The sequence below is a fragment of the Vulpes vulpes genome, chromosome 7 (assembly GCF_048418805.1).
Source record: "Vulpes vulpes isolate BD-2025 chromosome 7, VulVul3, whole genome shotgun sequence".
In the NCBI taxonomy this organism is placed as follows: domain Eukaryota; kingdom Metazoa; phylum Chordata; class Mammalia; order Carnivora; family Canidae; genus Vulpes; species Vulpes vulpes.
The window spans coordinates 110010116-110031249 of NC_132786.1; the positions used below are offsets into that span (position 1 = coordinate 110010116).

At 40.1% G+C, this 21134-nt stretch overlaps 2 protein-coding genes across 11 annotated transcripts in view; one reads left to right on the top strand and one right to left on the bottom strand.

Annotated features, from left to right (window-relative positions):
* Positions 1 to 178: 178 nt before the first annotated feature.
* KBTBD2 (kelch repeat and BTB domain containing 2) lies at positions 179 to 20852 on the bottom strand. 4 transcript variants are annotated; one of them, XM_072764695.1, is made up of 5 exons: positions 20276 to 20399; positions 19740 to 19829; positions 10047 to 10550; positions 5937 to 6102; positions 179 to 2916 (listed from the first exon to the last, which is right to left on the bottom strand). In XM_072764695.1, the coding sequence occupies exons 3-5, from the start codon at positions 10214 to 10216 to the stop codon at positions 1381 to 1383; spliced, it is 1872 nt and encodes a 623-aa protein (XP_072620796.1). In that variant the 5' UTR covers positions 10217 to 10550; positions 19740 to 19829; positions 20276 to 20399; the 3' UTR covers positions 179 to 1380. The 4 variants fall into 4 exon arrangements, with proteins under 4 accessions (XP_072620796.1, XP_072620797.1, XP_072620795.1 ...); XM_072764696.1 differs by lacking the exons at positions 19740 to 19829; positions 20276 to 20399 and adding an exon at positions 20769 to 20852; XM_072764694.1 differs by lacking the exon at positions 19740 to 19829 and having other exon boundaries at positions 20276 to 20419.
* The window catches only part of LOC112935421 (uncharacterized), a 34916-nt gene continuing 34616 nt past the window's right edge, over positions 20835 to 21134 (top strand). For 5 of the 7 annotated variants that reach the window (XM_072764682.1, XM_072764684.1, XM_072764685.1 and 2 more), the window contains exon 1: positions 20839 to 20919. The gene's annotated coding sequence lies outside the window, so the exon portion shown is untranslated. Of the gene's footprint in view, positions 20920 to 21134 lie in introns of all 7 variants that reach the window. The other 2 variants (XM_072764686.1, XM_072764683.1) reach the window with 2 other exon arrangements.

The following is a 21134-nucleotide window of genomic DNA, read 5'->3' on the forward strand; positions in this document are numbered from 1 at the left end:
TTGATACAGTAAGGCTCAAATCAAACAAGAATAAAGGAAAGCCAGATATGTGAATGTCAAAATTCTGAAAAACGAAAAAAAAAAAAAAACCCTGTAACAAGCCAAACTGACCCAACAAAATTAGAACTAAAAGCCCACCATTCGTTACACCATTCCCATCACAAAAGAAAAACAGATATTGAATATATACAATTTATTTAATAAATTAATGTCATTCAAAATACAGTGCCAGAACATTATGCAGTTGAACATGCTAGTAATGTTTGTCATGAAGCACCTGTGCTCATGTTAGATTGGCGGCGCCCCGCTACTGCTAGTGGTTCCTGGGATTAATGCCAGAGCAGCACTAGTTATCTGCTCTTCTGCACAGCTTGTGCAGAGAATTCCTGAACAGTTCACCTTTCTAATCCTAACCCCCCCCACACACACACAACAGGTTAAAAAAAAAAACAGGAAACAAAAAACACACCCTGACAGCTAATGGGTATCTATACACAATCACTCTACAGTAATGCTTGTTATTAAATTAAGATGTAATGACCTGGTTAACCCACTCTAAATCTTTAAGATGGAGAAATACAACAGCAGCAGGTAGTTATATGCATGAGCCAATGTTAAGGTAATACAGAAAGTGGAGGCATTTACTGATTAAAGCTCCACACAGACCCGCACAACGAGGGACTAGCAATTCTTATTGCAAGCCCAGCAACTTAAGTCCACACCTGGTAAATGACCAGCTGATTGGAAGACCTGTATTCTAGATAGACAAGTATAAGTTAGTGAAAAGAGTACATGCACCTAATAGTATAGTTAGACTGATCCTGCAGTCATAGCTTTCCCTGTGCAATACCATAAAGTGGAAGATCTTCCTCAACTATAGTATAGGATTTAGACATTTCTATACCAACATGGACACTAGTGTTTAAGTGCAGCTGAATTAATTACACTGAAAAAAAAAAAAAACCATATTCCAGGACTTCAGAACAGAAGCACGGGAATGAAATACATATACTAAAATAACCTCGGCACAATTTGCGATATACCACACTAGGAACAGGAAACTACTTTAATAAGTGAACTTTTTGAACTGTACATAACACAGGGCTAACAATGTTAGATAATCCAGATTCTTATGCTCTCATGATACACGTAAAAGTTTCTCAATTATTGGATACTCTATTTCATATTATGGAAGCATATCTTTCTGTAAGACTCACTGATATATATTATACTGATGCAAATATTAAGTAGGGCATAAAAATAAAATTTATCAAAGATAGATTTTTATGTACTCATATTTAGTCCTTTCATAGCCTCTCTTGTTTAGCAAAGAAAATGACAAAGCACATAAATCAGGCGTGCACTCCCAAAACTCGCCAACTATACAGGTGGTAGTGCAACCATCTCTCCATCTAGTTCAAACTCCTCAGTCCCATCCGGTGAAAAAAGGTAAGTTGGTGGCTTCCACGGAGATTCTTCAAGGCAGGATGGATAAAGTTTCCCCACAGTGCACCGAAAATCTCTCCCCAAGTCCCAGAGTACACGTTCAGATATGTGCTGCCGCAGAGACCACCGGTCAAGTTCCAGATCATACTGGTAGGTGACATATTTAGCTCTCTCATTTAAGTGGGTTTCTCGCATAAACACACACAGAGAATTTGAGATCACAACAGCTCTGACGCAGGGGTCTGAGTACCTCTTCGCAGGGATGTTGGCTGCCATTTTCCACTCGTTTTTATTCACATCATAAATCTCCACAGTTACTGAAGACCCATCTACAGTGCCAGAGGGCAGTCTTATGCCAGAATTGGTAGCAATGTGCAACCCTCCAATATAGAAAATTTTATCACCAAAAGCTGCAGCCGAAGCAAAAGATCTGCTAGTCTGTCTCATGGCCATTTCTACCCATGAATCAGACCTGGGGAAATAACAGTACATGAGGTTCAGTGTCATCACATAAATGCAGTCATGGACCACAACTGCTGCGCTCCACTGCCAAGCACAAGGCAAAGGGCTTACCATTGTCCATTCATCCTTCTCAGTATCATATCTCTCCACGGTCCTCCGATTAAGTTCTCCACCTACACTGTCTCCTCCAATTGCATAGATATAGCCTTCACAGCAAACCAAAGATGGCTTTATGCGGACAAAAAGCATCGGGGTCTTTGGAAACCAGGTATTTTGCTGTGCATCAAACCAGTAAAAGCAATTCACAGTTCTGAAGGCAGTTTGAAGTTTGCTTGTTTTACTGTGATTTGTTTTTGTGTTTTTCAGAGGAACCTGACCACCTGCTATATAGATGTCATTATCAGGAGTTACAACAGTCCCAACCTTATGCAAATCAGCGGGTGGGCTGCACAGCTTGTAAACTTTCTCTGCTTGGGGGCTGTAACAGACAGAAGAGTAAAGACTACAAGGATTTTCTGAAGATGCTTCAATGAAAATCATCATCTCCTCTTTAGTCATTCCAAGTCTTGGTTTGAAAAACTTGGGCATAGACTTATACAGACCTTGAACCACCACAGACTTGTCATTGGGCGGCAGACCTTGAAACCAAGCTCTCTGTGTTACTTCGGAAAGTGCATCGATTCTGATTTGGCTAAGAACTGAAGACAAATACTGGGATCGTGATTCTGTGTTGTATTCTAGCCACAGCATAGCAGCTTCTCGAACTGTCTCCTCCTTTTCAACATTTAAATTGTCACTACTGAGGATGTCTATCAGTAGGTCATGTGACAGCTGCATGAAAGCTTCCTGGTGATACACAGCAGTGAACTTGTGTTCTACCATTCTTTTAGCACTTTGTTTTAATTCCTCACAACTGAACAGATCAGCAAAACTCAACAATCGCACACAATTCTCTGCATTTATTTTTTTAATTAAATACTCCCGACAACGTTGTAATACATCTTCCACCTAAAATGGGAGGGGAAAAGGTCGATAAAAACAAATTTTACTTTTATGTAAAACACAAGTATTTTTTTAAAATTTTTTATTTATTATTTATGATAGTCACAGAGAGAGAGAGAGAGGCAGAGACACAGGCAGAGGGAGAAGCAGGCCCCATGCACCAGGAGCCCGACGTGGGATTCAATCCAGGGTCTCCAGGATCGCACCCTGGGCCAAAGGCAGGCGCCAAACCGCTGCGCCACCCAGGGATCCCAAACACAAGTATTATTAACCAGCTCCCTAAAACTATACTTTTTATTTTTAGATACTTATGCTTGGGCAAAGAGAGAATGCCTTCCAGTAATAATAAAATTAGAAAACTATAGTTTTGTATTTCTACCTCTTGTCCAATGGCCTACTTAAGTGCTCTATTTAGGAGCTAATAGTGTAACATTAAATAAGCTCTTAAAAATAAATGGTCTTAAAGGAAAAAGTATGGAAATTTATGGATATGTTCCATACTTTTCTAGTCTTTAAAACATATGTAATCGAAGGCAGGCCCGGTGGCACAGCGGTTTAGCGCCGCCTACGGCCCAGAGTGTGATCCTGGGGGCCTGGAATCAAGTCCCACGTCGGGCTTCTTGCATGGAGCCTACTTCTCCCTCTGCCTGTGTCTGTGTCTCTGTCTCTCTCTCTCTCTCATGAATAAATAAATAAAATCTTAAAAATAAAAATAAATAAAAAATATGTAATTGAGAAAATCAAATGGAAGCCATGTAAAAACTAATAGTACATAAATGATTATCATTTTTTCATTATAAATTTGTTATTCTGGGGCGCCTCGGTGGCTCAGTGGTTGAGCATCTGTCTTTGGCTCAGGTTGTGATCCCAGGGTCCTAGGATTGAGTCCTACATCGGGCTCCCCACAGGGATCCTGCTTCTCCTTCTACTTGTGCCTGCCTCTCTCTCTCTGTCTCATGAATACATAAAATCTTTAAAAATGTTATCCTAGATGATTATTGATGAGTAGCTGGCATCTGGTTTTCTCAACATGGACAAGAAAGTCCTATAAAATAAAGCCATGCACAAGAGTTAAGTATCTGCCTGCTTTATCTAGAGAGGTAACCGAAGGAACAATAAATACATTTATGCGCAGTTACAAATTACCTATGTTTATTTTTTTTTAAATGCCTTTTCCGATTTTTTTATTTTTTCCTTATTTATGATAGTCACACAGAGAGAGAGAGAGAGAGGCAGAGACTCAGGCAGAGGGAGAAGCAGGCCCCATGCACTGGGAGCCCGATGTGGGATTCGATCCCGGGTCTCCAGGATCGCGCCCTGGGCCAAAGGCAGGCGCCAAACCGCTGCGCTACCCAGGGATCCCCAAAATTACCTATGTTTAAATGACCCACCTTAGCCATTCTGTTTCCTAGATTTGTTTTTTCTTAAAAAGGAAAAGTAGAGATCTTGGCTGAATCAGAAGTGCTACCTACTATGCTTATTCAACATCATAGTAAGCTAACTAGAAGCAGTTTATAGTGACAAGTCAGGGTGCCTAGACTGGATGCTCAGGGGCAGACAGTATTAAGCAGCTTTACTTCTCTAAGCCTGACCTTTCTCTTATATACAATGGGAGGATCCTTACCAATGATTATAATAAGGATTAGATGATATCTACATATCTGTATAAGTAAAACATATATAACCTAAATAAAAGAGTAGTATCAGGAACATAAAAGCATTTTCTGTGGTTAATAATGAAAATCATGCTGGCAGTCATCCTAGGCTTGTCAGGACAACCCAGTCCAAGAGCCAGTCCTGTTTTGCCAAGTATATGCATATAGAGTTTATTAACATGGTAGGAAAAAAGTTATAAGGAACAGTGTCACTGTTTACAGTAATAAAGTACTCTGGAATCCAAATTTCTTAAAATTCCTCAATTTTTTTTGCAACTCTAAAAAATACCTACTTTTAGTTTCTGGCTTTAAAGTACTGAAAATTTAAACTATGGAAAGACAGTGCATATTGTTGGCACTTCCCCCTTTCAAGTTTGGATCTAGGTTATAAATGCCTTTAATTTTAAAGCATCAGGAAGCTACGATGGCCTCAGTTTCCCCAGAGTTGCAGATATAGTAGAATACTGCATAATTTTATAGGGAAAAAAACAGTCCAGAATAAAAGTTATATACAGCATTGGACTGAGTTCTGGTTCCCAGAATTTCACCCAGGTGTTGGTGCTCAGTGTCATCATACTCAATGCAGTATGCATTTATGAAGCATCTACTAGGTAGCATGACCTGTTCTCTCCAAATAAAACCTTTAGTCTCAAGGTTCTTCCCTCAGAGAAACTTCCAGTTTCTGAAATACAAATTATTCCAAAACAAGAGAAAGGGAGGAGGAAAATATTTTTATGTTCTGTTTAAAATTGTAAATATTGAGGGAAAAACAGAGTAAAATAGTTTATCTGTAAGTGGATCAATCATCACTTTAGTTTAATAGTTCTTTAACAGCTCAAGATGGTCACACAGCTATTATAATATTTAATCATTTCCATAAGAATCTTCAAATTTTCTGTGAAAACCTGTACCATCAAAAATCAATACATCTCAGCCTTTAGCAAAAAAAAAAATCAAAGCGCTTAAATTTAATAAACACCTTTAAAAATTACTTTTATCTGAAATCTGAATTCTCAGGTATATTAGAAATATGAAACCAGTATGAAATTTTCACCCATCTTTTCAATTCAGTTCTCTTCATAAAACTAAAGTTTACTGGCTGACAAAATCCTGTTTTTCCCTTGTTCATTATTTTTAAATTTACTTAATCTCTACACCAACATGGGGCCCAAACCCAGGATTCCGACATCAAGAGCTGCCCATGCTTCCAATTGAGCCAGCAGGCAACCCTCCTTTGTACATTTTAAGAAGAGATAACTTTCTAAAATCTGCAATAAAGTTACATAGGTATAAGACAACACTGATGATGAAACACTGTCTCTTGAAAAAAATAGACCAGTTTATGTATATAACAGAGGAGAAACTGCTTACCTGCAGGAAGCAAGCTGTTTCATAAAGCTGTTCTACAGTGCTGTCATTTATTGCCAAGTTACCCGTGTATGCATAAGCTATTATTATCTGTAAGGTGGCTGCATCCACATTCCGCAGGTGCACATGTGTCTGTTTGCTTTCACTGAGTCCACTCATGAACATGGCCCTACGTAAAGAAAGAACCAAGCTTTTAGGTTTAGTGTAAAACCAACGTAGACATAAGAAGCAAAACTAGACAACATGGATTTTTTTTTTAACATGGATGTTTATTTAGAGTATTTGCTAATGGACATATTCTAGGAAAAGCTTTTGAGGGAAAGAACCAAAAAGCATAGTTCATTGCCAAAGATATACTAAACCATTCCACTATGCCATTCTGAGTGAAAATATCAAAATTCATTTATTCTTTATATTCCTACAATGGAATACTATTGGGCAATAAAAAGGAAGTATTGATGCATACTACGACACAGATGAACCTCCAAAACATGCATAAGAAGCCAGACATAAGAGACCACATATTGTAGGATTCCATTTACAAGAAATGTCCCCCCCCAAAAAACAGAGACAGAAGAGAGATTAGTAGCTACCCAGGACTGTGGGTGAGAATGGGGAGTGACTGTAAATGGGCACAAAGGTGAGTGAAGTGTTTCAAATTACATGGTAGAGATGGTTGTGCATCTCTGTAAATATACTAAAATGCATTTAGTTATACAAAATGGGTAGATTTTGTGGTATGTAAATTATGTCTCAATAAAGCTGTTAAAATGTGTCATTTACTCACATGTTTTCCTAAAAATACGCAGGGTAGTTTCCTAAAACAATGTAAATAATATTAATATTATTAGCTTAGGCCCCTCAAGGACAAGATGAGAAAAGCCATCAACATGGATAAAATAGTGAATCAGAGCAGAACATGACTGTTTTTTCAGGGGTGTAAGGGCTCATGCAGGAGACTGGAAAGCAAACTGGAAAGATGAGTGGCAGCCAGATCACAGAGGGCTTTTAAAGAGAAGAGTCTGAGCTTTTTCTTATAGTGAGGAACACTGAAGGGTTTTGTGCATGGATTTATCAGCACAATAAAATGTATTCTAGGATGAATACTCTACTGCTGGACCTCAAGGGCCAAAGGCTGGAGCCAAGAAAATAGGACTAGGAGTCTGCTGCAGTAATCTACACTGGTATAAGAACCTGCCCAGGGTGGCAGAAAGAGATAAAAAGCTATCACAACGAATCAAGCTGGTGACTTTCTGAACACAGGAAATGGAACCAAGTAGATAAGGAAATGAAGTGCCTGAAAAACTGCTAGCCATTAAGAGAAAAATTGTAAGGTCAAGGAAGTGCAAAGTGAAGTCAATCCTGGGAAAAGGGAGTTAAATTTTCACTATATTTAAGGTAAGGGCAGTTGAGTCAAATGGAAATAATACCACAATCAGTTAAGCATTTAGTATCACTGAAACTCTGGGGAAGGTCAAGCATTAATACAATAGTCACTATCTACAAAGTAACACGTGTTAAAGCTGAGTAAGTTACCTGAGGGGGACCTAAAAAACTCAAAGAAAAATGCAGCAGCAGTCCAGTACCATGCTACTTAGGACAAAAGAAGTGGCGTGTCAAAAACTGTGGAATCAATGAATGAGGAGCTCAGAACGGAGGAGCAAGGACAGCAGCTAACCTTCAGGCAGTGAAGGAGAGGAACAGTGGCACAAACAACATCAATCAAGGTGACTGATGACATCCTCCCCAAAATACAGGATGGCCATAAATAAACCCAAGCAACTCAGGGAGAACAGGAAGTGTTCTCTGAAAACATTCAAGACATGACAAGAAACCCTTTAAGAAAACTGATAAGCTACTGGCTTCACCTGTCTGACATGAGAGCATGGGAGGTAACAAAAAGAAACCTGAAAAAGAACTGTAAGAGCTCTGAGTTAACATGGAAGGTTAGGGATCAAGTGGTTTTTATGGCTCTTCCAGCAGGAGGCAGTAACTGGAAAAGAGAGAGCAAGGGGACAGCTGGCTGTACAGATGACACTGAGGACAGGCTATTCTAGATTATGGTTTCTAACACCAGAATGATGGACTCCTGTGAAGGAGCTGTGCTTCCTGAAAACCAAGGACAGAAGAAGCCTAGCCAATCTGATCATGAAAGTATTAAATAGACATTTTTAAGAAAAGAGCAAATACTGAATTACATATTAGAAAAGTATCACAGAGGAAGAGGTGCTGAGCAGTTCTCAGGTTACTGCTCTCTCATCTGGGGTCTAAATGTTACTAAGAAGTACTGTTTCAGAGGTTCTTTTGATTTCTGAGGCTCTTGATTCTTGGTAGGATATAACTGGGAATTTAAACCACAAAGCAAGGATGTATCTAAACCAAAAGGCAAAATTTGGATTGTGGGTTACAAAAGCAGCCCAGACACAGGATTTTAAAGATTTGATCCCAAAGACGTACTGGACTATTCTTTCTTTCTACTTATAATTATTTCTACTTCTTCTTCTTCTTTTTTTTTTTTTATTTCTACTTCTTAATATCTGATTTGCTTTAGGGAGAATATATTCTCTCTGAAGACCAAGGATGCTAACAAAGGGAACTGGCCAGTGATGAGGAAATAACAGTAGCCTTCAAAAATACTGTGTTGTCTTTAAGACAGCAACATGACTGAGGTGCCTGGGTGGCTCAGTCAGTTAAGTGCCCGACTCTTGATTTGGGAGGGAGCTCCACACTCAGCACGGAGTCTGCTGAAGATTCCTCTCTGCCCCTCCCCCCACTTGTGCTGGTGTGTGAGCTCACTCTCAAATAAATAAAAATCTTTAAAAAGAGAGCACAGCACTAATAAGCAGCTTTGGTACTGACTGCACCTATAACCTCAAATTTCTAACACCATCTAACTAAGCCAATAGATCTGAAAAAGAAACTGACCATCAAAATCATCTGGGAAGCTTTTTAAACAAAAATTCTGAAATGCTAACACAGGCCCCCTGAATCAGAATTCCTAGGTTTAAGATCCAAGAATCTGTTTGTAGAAGCACTCGAGGATTCTGATGATCAACCAAGTTTTAGAACCACTGTTTGCAAATATGCTAGCTTTCTAAGAAAATCAATGTCTGAAATTATATGAAAAATCCACAGCTTAACTTGAAACTGCTGGCACAGCAAAGATAATTAGCATTTGGGCCTCAGCTTCTGCAATCATGAGATGTGTTACATTAAGAAATGTGACATTTCTATACCTTCATGTATGTTGACATTAAAAAATCAACATTAAACCTGTCCTTTCTACAACTGTCACTAAAGGAGAGCAGAAATTAACTTTCACTGCTACTCTCCACTTATGACCACTAATACCTGTGGTAGGTGCACACTGGTCCACATTTACCTCCTCTTTATTCACCCTGTTCCTTTTAGATATTAAGTAAAAATTCAACCTTAGGGCAGAACACAAAAGAATTTCTATGCATTGGCTTCTATTCCTCTCATGAGACATGTAATAAAGTAAAATCTATCTAAAAAGATTAAAAGTTGCAGAAGATCATAAAAATGCAAAGTTACACTTTATTTATATGCTATTACAAAATAAATCAGCTTCTAAATTCCAAGGCACAGAGAAAAATGTTATTAATTACTTAAATCTGGCAAGGAGTCTGGTAAGGCTAACAATAATCAAAAGTGAGAAAAATATTTTTGCAAAGGAAATAAAGTCCTTAACATGTCTGAATAGCAACAATGATCCTCTAAGTTATTACTTAGCCTACTTACATCTATCAACAATGACTACTCTTTTAGAAATACAGTATCTTAAAATCTCAACAGTAAATAAAAATTACTCATTTTTCTTTCTCTTTTAATCTTTTTGTCTCCCCATAACTAAAACTTTACCTGAGTTAATTTCAACAAATTTCTTAAACTTTTGTAAAAACTTCTTTCATCTGTCCTTTACTTATACATGCAAAGAAGTGACTTCACAAACACTATGCCATCAGAATAGAAAAGTTAAGCAAAACGTGAAAACGTCTATTTTTTAAGTTTAAAAGAGTTCCAATTAAAACATTAAAATAAACTAACATTCTGCATTTGAAATTACAAAGCAAGCAAGATTAAAGTACTTACCTAAAATAAGAGCTACATGTTGCAAGAACCATCTTATGACAGGGGAATTCAGTGCCCTCAACAATTAACACTATGTCAGTAAACAACTGCTGTTCATAAAACAGTTTTAACTGTTCCAGCAAGGACACAGCATATTCAGTATTGATCTGCCTCTCGTCTTGAGTGGACATGACTGTATTCCATTAATATCTCCCGGAACAGATTGGAAAAGTCAGTCTTACTGATGGAAGGTCAAGTGAATGCTTCAGAAACAAAAAAAGGAGAAACTCTGCTTGCTGTTATCTGCAGCATTCAGAATCAAGACTGACACAGTTGCTAATGAATAGTATCTTGTTATATGCTTAGAATCACTCCTAGGTCATCCTGTGTTAATTAGGTTCTTCAGTTCTTCAACACAGTCTGCAGACGTCTTGCTCAAATTTGCAATTGCTGTGCAGCTCATGGGTTAAAGAGAATAACACACGAGGTAGATTTTGTGGTGGCATCCTATGTTCCTTGGGTCCTCTGGAGTAATTAAAAAAAAAAAAAAAGGTCAGTTAAGAGTAACTAGGCTAGTATATTTTTAGGATACGACGCTTAAAATGGCAGATTTAAATATAAATTATATTTATTTGAAGTTCAACTTCAGACATTGCCATAAAAATGAAACCTGAGAAAAGGAACATTTTGACGTCTATTACATTTAAAATAAAAAGACCAAAAAAATAAAAAAATAAAAAATAAAATAAAATAAAATAAAAAGACCGAAAAAAATTAACATTCATAGTTTTATTTTTTTTACATTTATAGTTTTAAATTAACTTTTTGCCTTCTCTTCAAAACATAAACATCCTAGAAAATAAGCACATCAGTAAGCACATATTTTTAAAGTTATTTAAAAATTAAAGAATTTACATTACCAGCAAAGCCAAATCTCCTAGTTATTTGTTTAGTGGCAATACAGAGCTGTAATTTAAGAGGGGGAAAAAAAAAACCCTTTCTCTTGCACAGAGAAATCTCATTTTGGGGATATATCCTAAATACACTCAACAAAGGTTTTATATTTAATTTAAATTACTTAAACTACATGGTACATAAAAAAAAAAAAACTACATGGTAAATAGATTCCATTAGTTTATTTCCAAAGCATAAACTATGTTTTTTAAATGTATAGTTCAGTCCAGTAAGGGAAGTAGATGCAGTATATATCTCTTTGTATAGTGGTTCCTTCCTAAAAATCCTTTTGAGTGTAAAATTTTACGGGGGGGGGGGGGGGGGGGGACGGGACTTTTCTAAACTAAACATGATAAAGAGACATGTGTAGGATCCTAAATGGAAGACTCCATAGTATACAAGTATGAATGCTCTCCAAGATGTGTAAATTTAATACAAACCCAATCTAAATCCTATTTGCAGAATATCTGCCTAGAAGAATGCACAGAAGTTGCCAGGGTATTTGAGGGAAGGAAGGGCAAGTTTTTCCTCACAACTCTCATCAAATATTAAAATGTACTACAAATCTACAAGAAACCCAAGTAAATACAAGAAACTGGATATAAACACTGGCATTTTAAAATTTAAGATTGGTTTAGTTCAACAAATAATGTTGGAACGGGCTAACCACTTGAGAGGAAACAAAAACCCTAGGTTTTAGTTACATTGCATACCATTCATCAAAAGAAATTCCAACTAAATTAAAATTATTTGGAAATCAGAAATTACAACATATGGCAAAGGAATTACAAATCAAGAAAGGAGGTAAAACTCATACAGAATTACTAAATAGCTAAAAACTATCACTTCAAAAAAAAATAAAAAAAATTCACTTCTTTTCTAATTAGATGGTTCTTAGTTCCCATAATCAGAAAATCAAGTACTACTCACATGAAACCTATAAATAATACCATGATTGGAACCACTACCACTTTTTCTCACAAAGTATCTTCCATATGTCAAAAAGAAGATCACATTGTACTTCCTGCCAAACTATACTATTACACAAACTGCTAACTTGATATACACTGTCAAATTTCCAGCCAACTTAACTCTGAACATAACTAAAACAGGTGCAAAGGCAGAGTGAGACTTTGGGTCATTTAAGGCAATGACTTTGCTCTTCCAGATCTGAAAGTTACACTATAAATCTAAGTTCTACTACCACAACCTCTAAAGCTAATACCTAAAATCACCGGCTATTTTCACTTATCAACAATGCAAGGTCTAGTGTTAGCAAGGGTGTAGGAAAATAAGTATTCTTCTACCGGAGTGTAAGCCAATTCATACTTACATGTTCTTACTCAAAACTCCTAGGGCTAGGTATGTTCTGGAATTTAGAATTTTTCAGGTTTTATAGTGGTACTGTGGTACATACATCATGTATTATAGGACTCTCTCAAGGAGTCTGGCACAGCACTCCATAATCGAACATATTACTATCTTTGCTGTGGGAAATACGAATAGTGTGAAAATAATAATAATAATACTATAAATAGCCTCATGTTACTTCAGGTTGAGTTTTGCTAGTTTCTCTTAAAACTTGATTTCAAGAGCTTTCTGCATTTCAGAATTGCAAATGAACTATTACGGAAAGCAAAGTACCTGGCATTGTAAATGTTGAATATCTCTATCAATTCTACCCCTGGAAATTTATCTTATAGAAATGCATACATTGAGAAATTAAAAGACTCAATCCTAGCTGCAAGACCCAAATTCATCCTCATCCATATTTAAGCCAGGTGACAGGAACTGGCAGCCAGGGCCAGGATGGATTTGGATCATACTGCTAGGCCCCAGAATTCCTTGCAGACTAACTATACAGGCTCACTCTGGTCATTCCTTTAACCTAATAGTATGATTTAATTTTTTGTAATGATTTGATTTTTTTGCTGTTACTTAAGACTCCATTTAATTTGTTATGTGTGGGTATTACTGGTTTTTTTTTTTTTTAATTAATCATACCCATGAAACCATACTAAAACAAATGGTCTGCTTTTTCAAAATTACACAGTGAGCCAACTTCATGTAATCCTCATTCTGACTGCTTTAGGCATTCCTATTTCCCGCCCCTTACTTTGTAATCTAAGGTTCATTTTCTTTCTGACAAGGTAATTTTTATTAGGATATCTTAATACTAAAACAGAAAAAGGAAGTCATTTAGATATATTTAAAGTAAAGAAGTTTAATCATTTAAGCATATTTGTATCTAGTACAATTCAAAATAAAACTGTCACTTCTCTGAGAATATAGACTTCAAAATATACTAACTAAAAACGTGAAAAGGTGCAAAGTTTAAAATCATCAAACCTTCAAATGCCTGTAACATGAACATTTACTGTAAAACATTTACTGTAACAAGATTCTTTCTCTCCCAAAAACAAAACTTGAAATATCCTGAAAATATTTCATAAAGTCTGTACCGTATTACTTAGTGATCTGACCTATTTTATTAATTTTCCCTTTTTAATAAATTGCAATAGAACTATCATTCTGTGTTGTATCTAAAATTAGCTTCAAAATAAGTCACACATCCTGTTATTTGCAGAAGTTATTAGCACCCACAAATTCCCAGGTATCAAGGAAATCGTTTAATTTTCCATCATAAATTAACGTCTACTTAAATTTAATTCAACATATGTTTACTGAGTATTCATTAAGGGCTGGTCATTATACTCTGAAGTACTCAGACTGAGAGTTGCCAACCACTAGAGCTCCAAAACACCATATACATTTATTCTTATTATACAGATTACAGCCAAAACCATGATTTAAAAATCCAGTTATTCTAGGAGTACCTGGGTGGCTCAGTGGTTAAGCATCTGCCTTTGGCTCAGGTCTTGATCCCATGGTGCTGGGATCAAGTCCTACAACAGGCTGCCCCCAGGGATCCTGCTTCTCTCTCTGCCTCTCTGGGTGTCTCTCATGAATAAATAAAGTCTTTAAATAAATAAATAAATATATATATACATACATACATACCAGTTATTCTAGACAAAAGCTAAAAGGCAGCAGCAAACAGGTAAAACAAGTTGGGTATAAGGAATGTTTCTCTTAAAATCTGTCTTGCTCTTTCATTTCCAAACTTCTGATAACACAAGAACAAGAAATTTTATTATCATTAGAAAAAGTGTAATACACGTAATATAAGCAAAGGAGGTAGTTGGCACTTGGCTCCACTAACAGTGGTTCATACTACAGAAAGAGGAAAAACTTATTGAAGACCTTTTTAAGCCTTCTGAATTCTACTAGCATATGCAATGATTTTCCAATTTAAAAACCAAACTTTTAAAGGATATACTACTTCTCTTTTGTTTCAAAGACAAAATATTCTAAGAGGCTTTTTTGCAAGCTATAGTCTCTGTCCCAAATGCTTGACTCTGTTGTTACAGCCTCAAAGCACCAAAATACAGTGTGTGAAAAATGGACATACTGTGTTTCAACAAAACTTATTTCCAAAAACAGGCTGCAGGCCACATGCACCAATCTCTGCTTCGGACTGCTTCCTGATCAAATATTAAGAGTCTGTGATTAAAATGCATGACACAAGTTGTTTTTCCTAGAATATTTTCCCTCTAGATCACAAAAAAAAAAAAAAAAAAAAAAAAAAAACAAGGAAAAAACCCTACAAGCCTGAATTGCCTAAAGGTTGAATTATATACAATTCTTAATCTAACCTGAATATGTATATATTCCACTCTTCTTTTCAACTAAAATATTTTAACATCTATTATGTAATCAACACAACTGCTTTCCCTACCTACTGCAGGTTCAGTGGATTTTTTTTCCAAAGATTTTATTTATTTATTCATGAGAGACAGAGACACAGGCAGAGGGAGAAGCAGGCTCCACACAAGGAGCCCGACATGGGACTCGATCCTGGAACCCCAGGATCATGCCCTAAGCGGAAGGCAGATGCCCAACCACTGAGCCACTCATGCATCCCATTTAGAGGATTTCTGAAACACTTTCTCTTTTATATACTGAGTACCCTTTATCAAGGTTAAAAACAAAAAGGACATTCTTCTACAAGATAATCTGTTGGAAAAAAAAACACAATGAGAAAATACTATAGGGTCAAAAACACAACCTATTTTCTATTTTATCAACTACAACAGTAACTACATACATTTGAAAACCACAAGATGTGTGAGAATTTTTGTGTAAAGGGATAGATTTTAAAATCTTGGATTTTAAAGCTGATCATTAGAATAATAGAACATATTCCACAATGAAAATGCCAACTAGAGCAAGAATTAAATGGGAGCTGTACAGACACCGTATAATGAAATTCTGAATCTAATAAAGTGCAATGTACTTTAACATAAAAACTATGCATATTCTAACTTCTTTTTCTAAGTTATGGGCTCAATTAATGTTTTTTACTGAACTACTTGATGGCAGAGAATAACAGCATTAAGGTTAGAATGCCACATACAGGATGAGATTCTTTCTTCGATTCTCTAGCCACTAATTTTCTGCAAAAAATTAGGGGACAAAGTCCAACTTATTTTTAAATCTAAGGGCTACCTATGAAAATAAGAAATTTATAAATTACAATTTAAAAAAGCAAAAATTTTGGTTCTAATACAGTTTTTCTCTATTGAGTGAATTCCACCACACAAGTTTCAAAACACTGCTATTAAGTGATCAGGATTAAATCAGTCAGCAATCCAGACTAATATATACAATTCTATTTAAAAATATTAAACACCTCTTATAGGAACTTACTCCAACAGGTTTCTTCAAATAATCAGTGGGACTATAAAATAACAATACTACAGAAAAGGTGCTTAAGTCCTCAGGCTTCGAAATATGCCCCAAACTCTACAAAGAAAATCAACACAAAACAAATACTGCTAATATTCAAAATTAAATAATACTAACAAATATTTCATAGATTCTGAACACTGATATTAAAAGTACAGAACCCAAGATTAATCGGAGAAAGGCATGAAAGGCTGAAATTTAAAAAAATAACTCCAAACACTCAGAGATTTCAGAGAGGCTGATGGCAGCAGATTTTATTAGGGGGAGAGGAGGTGTCTGATTTCACTTTGATCCCACAGGTGTGTCATTTGTAGTATCCTTCCACTGAGTAGCTACAGAAAGACAAATAGAAGCAAAGCAAGCTTTTCTTTCTTTTTTTTTTTTTTTTTTTAAGATTTATTTGAGATAGAGAGCAGAGCAAATGAGAAGAGAGTGCACAAGCAGTGGGGAGAGGCAGAGGGAGAGAAAAGCAGGCTCTCCCACTGAGCAGGGAGCCAGATACCGGGGCTTGATCCCAAGACCCTGGAATCGTGACCTGAGCCGAAGTCAGATGCTTAACTGACTGAGCCACCCAGGTGCCCCCAAAGCAAGCTCTTCTAATGTTAACCAGGCAAAACCTGAAAGATCAAGGAAAAAATAAAGTATTAAAAAACTGCTGAACGTAAAAATGACTTTGATCAGCAATTAACTGAGCTGTATATGTTAAATGAAATAAAAAGATGGGAAAGAGGTTGCCAACTAGGACTGCACAGAAATTATATAAAGGATGAAGTAATGAGAGAGAAGAAGGGCAGCAGACTCTAGGTCATCATCTGTAGGAAGCACTTTCCAGCTGTATATTATTAACTTAGATGGTGCTGCATCTTTTAATGCTACAAATGCCCAAACAGAAGATAGAAAACTTTTCTTGGAAAGGATCCAAAGCATTCTGAATGTCAAGTTATTGCCAAAAAATTAAGACCATTAACGATGGAGCTGTGAAAGCCCAATTCCTCAACTTACCAGTTGTGTGACCTTTTTAAGTTTATTTACTTTCTGTACCACAGTATGCTAATCTGCAACATGGAAGATGAAAATAGAACTCTTCTCAATGAGTTGATTAAATGCAAATGCATTTTACAAAGATCTTAGGACAGTGCCTACCACATTACACTACTACATAAACATATGAAGTTGTATTTATTAATCCACTCAATGGCCAGGCTTTTTGTCCCACTTTCCCAACTCCTGAATCTCCATACATATATACCAGGTCCAGGCGTCCCAATTACAAGATCTCTGCACTCAAATACAATTATCTTTTTATCCTGGGTGAAGGGGATCTTAGACACTCATTTCAAAGATTTAGGGAGTATTTTGATGGTACAAATCACAAAACAAACCAGCTCAACAAAAGCTAATCTTGATTAGCTGATGGGGGGGGGGGGGGGGAGACACGACTAAAGGAGAACCAGGAAGCACCAGTGACAAAACAAAACACTGTTCGAATCAATGAGGAGATAGGTTTCTCCGTAGGGAGGACAAAATATTGGTGCCAGCAGGTTTGCTTTCAGGTTATCAAAACCATTCTGACAGTTGAGAATGTCTGGAAAACTACTTGGTCTTTCTTTACACTGATTGTCAACCACTACACAGATGTGATCCTGGAGACCAGGGATCGAGTCCCACATCGGGCTCCCTGCATGGAGCCTGCTTCTCCCTCTGCCTGTGTCTCTGCCTCTCTGTCTCCGCGTCTCTCATGAATAAATAAATAAAATCTTTAAAAAACAAAACAAAACAAAAAAAACCACCTTGCCTTTTGAAGATTTTATCAAGTTCAATAAATTTCAGTACAGCTCCCCCTACTCTAACCAAATGCAGACCTCAGGTCTATTCCTACGTTCTTCATTTACAACCACACTGGAGTCTACAGGGCTCCATCAAGTAAATTCAGATTACAAGTATAAGCTTCCATACTACATTACAATTAGTAAATTATTTCACTTCAAAAAAAAATTTTAACAAATAATGAGACAAGACCATAAAGGAGATGCCACCTGTGACAGAATAATTCTGCAAGTATAGTATGTCCTTTTATTTTGGGTATCACTTTCCCATTTTTTCCTTTCAGCTCTGCAGTGACTTAAAGGTGGAGAAATATAAGCTAAAGCAAAACTGACCTTAATGGTCTCACTGAGATTTCATTTTCCACCAAGTCAATGATTTTTTCACAGTAACAGAAGAAAATATTTTTCACTCAGATATACTGGTGTGGTCGTTAAGGGTACAGCCAGTTAACACTGATTGTAACTACTGAAGTTTCTCAGTTTCTTCCAAAAAAGAAAAAAAAGGGGGGGGGGTAAACTGAGGAATATTTAAAACCCTGTGCCTACCATGGAAGCTACAGCATGTCACCGCTTGTCAGAGGTATGGAAGTGGAGCAAAGAAAACAAAGAATTTTAAAAGCTTTCATTAAATTACATTTTCTCCAAATCTTCAAAAATCCCTTCTTCCCACACTGAGGAAATCTAGGTACTGCAAATTCCTGGCAAGGGAACCAGGAGTAATCTTCAAATATTTAAAAAATTACTTGCAATCAACCTGTCATTTCTAATACTGAGTTACTTAAGTATTACTTGCTCTATTCAAACTCCACAAAACTGAAAACGGGGAGACTGAGATATAACGAAGTTTGACATTTTCATTCATATAGCTTATGACAGCAGCACAAATCCTTTTTCCTGGTCTGTGAGAAAAACATCTCTTGTCTAAATAAATGTATAAAACCTTTTGGCTTTTCAGACTACATCCGATTTGCTAGGATGAACTAGCATTGAACTCAACGTTCAATGTCTGAATCTTATGAAATACCTCATCATTTCCATTAACTGAAAGAAAAAAATGTACAGAATTGTGCGGACTTAGGAACTAGGATCCTGCTATTTCCATCCACCTTCTTAGAGGCCCCAAGAATAAAGAGAGCAAACAAAAAAAAGGGGGAGGAGAGTTATTGCATTAAAACTCTGCTTCCAAAACTCCGTGTTCAGGAAACAGCACTAGGTCGGGACAGTGTGAACTGTAGGGCATGCTCCACAGAAACGCCACAGTCCTGTGCAGTTTACAGACAGACCAGTTCTGGGGGATTTAGGGACCCAAACCAAAGGGGTTTCGATGAGCACTAGACCAAGGAAAGGGCAAAGCGCAGCAGCAAGCTCAACGTTAGCTAACAGCCAGGTGAGAACAGCAGCAGAACTCCACATCGTCAAGACTAGAGAACTGGCGGGATTGACTTTTCCATTTACTTTTAGGTCGGGGGGGGGGGGGGGGGGGAATCCTTGTGAAAAAACGCTACCAAAGGTTAACCGAAATAAGTCAGTCACTCACAATGGCGAGAGAGATGAAGTCCGTGTTTCTCAAAATCGGGCAGAAAATCCACAACTCAGAGGGAAGGAGGAAAACCAACACCCACCCTGTTAATCAGTTGCCGCGACAGAAGAAAATACAATTTTGGTCAAGACCACGCTGCCGATATAGGGTTTTGTTTCCCGAGCGCGCAGGGAGCCGCACGCAGCTTCCTAGGTAAACAGCACGTGACCCGCCCTCACCCTACATTTTTATAGGGCTGAGTGATGGAGAGGAAGAGGAGCACTACCTGCACACGTGCCCCTCTTAAACTTAATTCTACATTTCGGGGTCCTTTTTTTTCTTTTCTTTTCTTCCTATTTTCGCTTGAAGGGAGCGGAGCGGCGGCCGCCAACCCCCGGGCTCCGTAGGCTGACGGGGCGCGCGCGCGGGCGCGGAGGTCGGGGCGGGGGCGGCGGCGGCGGCGGCGGCGGCGGCGGCGGCGGCGGGAGCAGTCAAGCCCCGGGAGACGATCCTCCGCTTCACGGCCCGTCGGCTTCTCGGGGGAGGGGGAGGGGGTGGGCGAGTTCACGCGAGTTACCATGTCGGAGTCTAAAGCCAAATACGTACCCGGCTTCCTGTCAAAGGGCGGCTTCTGCTTTCTTTTCAAAATCGTGAGACCGTAATGGGATCTCTGCTGATCCGCATCGCTCGTGCTTACTTCAGAGGTACAAGGGGGGAAAAAACACCCCAGCGCGCCACCACAGCGCCAGGGAGGCTTCCCCGCAGCCCACCGGGTCGCGGGCACGTCAGGAGGCTTCGCTTCGGCGACGGCGGCCGCCGGTCGGGGCCAGGGCGCCGCCCGGGGGGGGGGGACCCGCGGCCGGAAACGCCCCCGCGCGCGGCGCGGCCACCGCGGCCCCACACGCCCCGCACGCCGGCCGGGCGCCGGGCTGCCGAGGGGCCGCCGCAGGGCGCGGAGGGCGGCGCCGGCGGCCCGCGCCCCTCCCCCGCCCGCGGCGGAAGCGTCTCGGGTTTGAAAGATGCCGCCGCCGCCGCCGCCGCCGCCGCCCCCCGCCCGCGGAGCCACAAAGGGCCGAGCCCCCTCCCACCGCTTCCTCCGCGGGGCCCCGCGGCCCCCCCGCCCGGCTGGCGACGCTGCTCACCCGTGTCCGCAGGTCCCGAGGACGGGGATCCGGCGCGGCCGCGGCCCCGAGAACACTGGGCCCCGCGGGCGGGCGGGCGGCGGCGGCGGCGGGGGCGTGGCCCTCCCGCCTCGGCCGGGGCCGGGGTCTCGCCTCCGCCTCGTCTTCCTTCCGGCTTCCCCTCGCGCCCTCCCTCGTCGGTCCGCCCAGCGCGGGGAGCAGCGTCCTCTGCGGGCGCCGCCGCACGCTCCTCAGGGCCCGAGCCCCGCCAGACTCCTCCCCCGGGAGCCGCGCCGCCGGCCCGCGAGACGCCCGGCTCGCCGCTCCCGCCCCGCCCCGCCCCTGCGGCGCGCGCTCGCCCCCCTCGCGGGCCCCCTGCGCGGCCAGGGGCCGGGCGCCAGCCCTCGCCGGGCCTCGGTTCCCGCCGCTCGCGTCCGCCTAGCGGCGCGAGCCGCAGTTTTGCAGTTTCCCGGGTTCTCGAGGACCCCCCCCGCCGCTCTTCTCCCGCCCTTACCCCAGCTTCCCCCGCCCTTTTCCTTTGCCGGATCCCACCGGAAAGCCAAAACAATCGGGTCCGCGCAAGCGCGAGAAAGGAAGCGGAAAGGGGAGGGAGGGGGCGGCGCGAGGTGACGGGGAGGCGCTGTTGGAGGGGTTTCCCGGAGAAGGTCAGTCGGTAGCCCCGGAGGGCGCGTGCGCGTGCGCGGCGAGGTGGTCGCCCCGAGGCGCGCGGGCGGGGGCGGGGGCGCGGGCGGGCCCGAGAAACCCCAAGCTAGGAAACCCAGACGCCAAAGCTCCAGATTTTATGCTGCAGGCTCTTCCCCCGCTTGAAATACAAACATTTGCAGGCTGGGTCGGGAATTGGGAACGAGGAGGGCCAGCC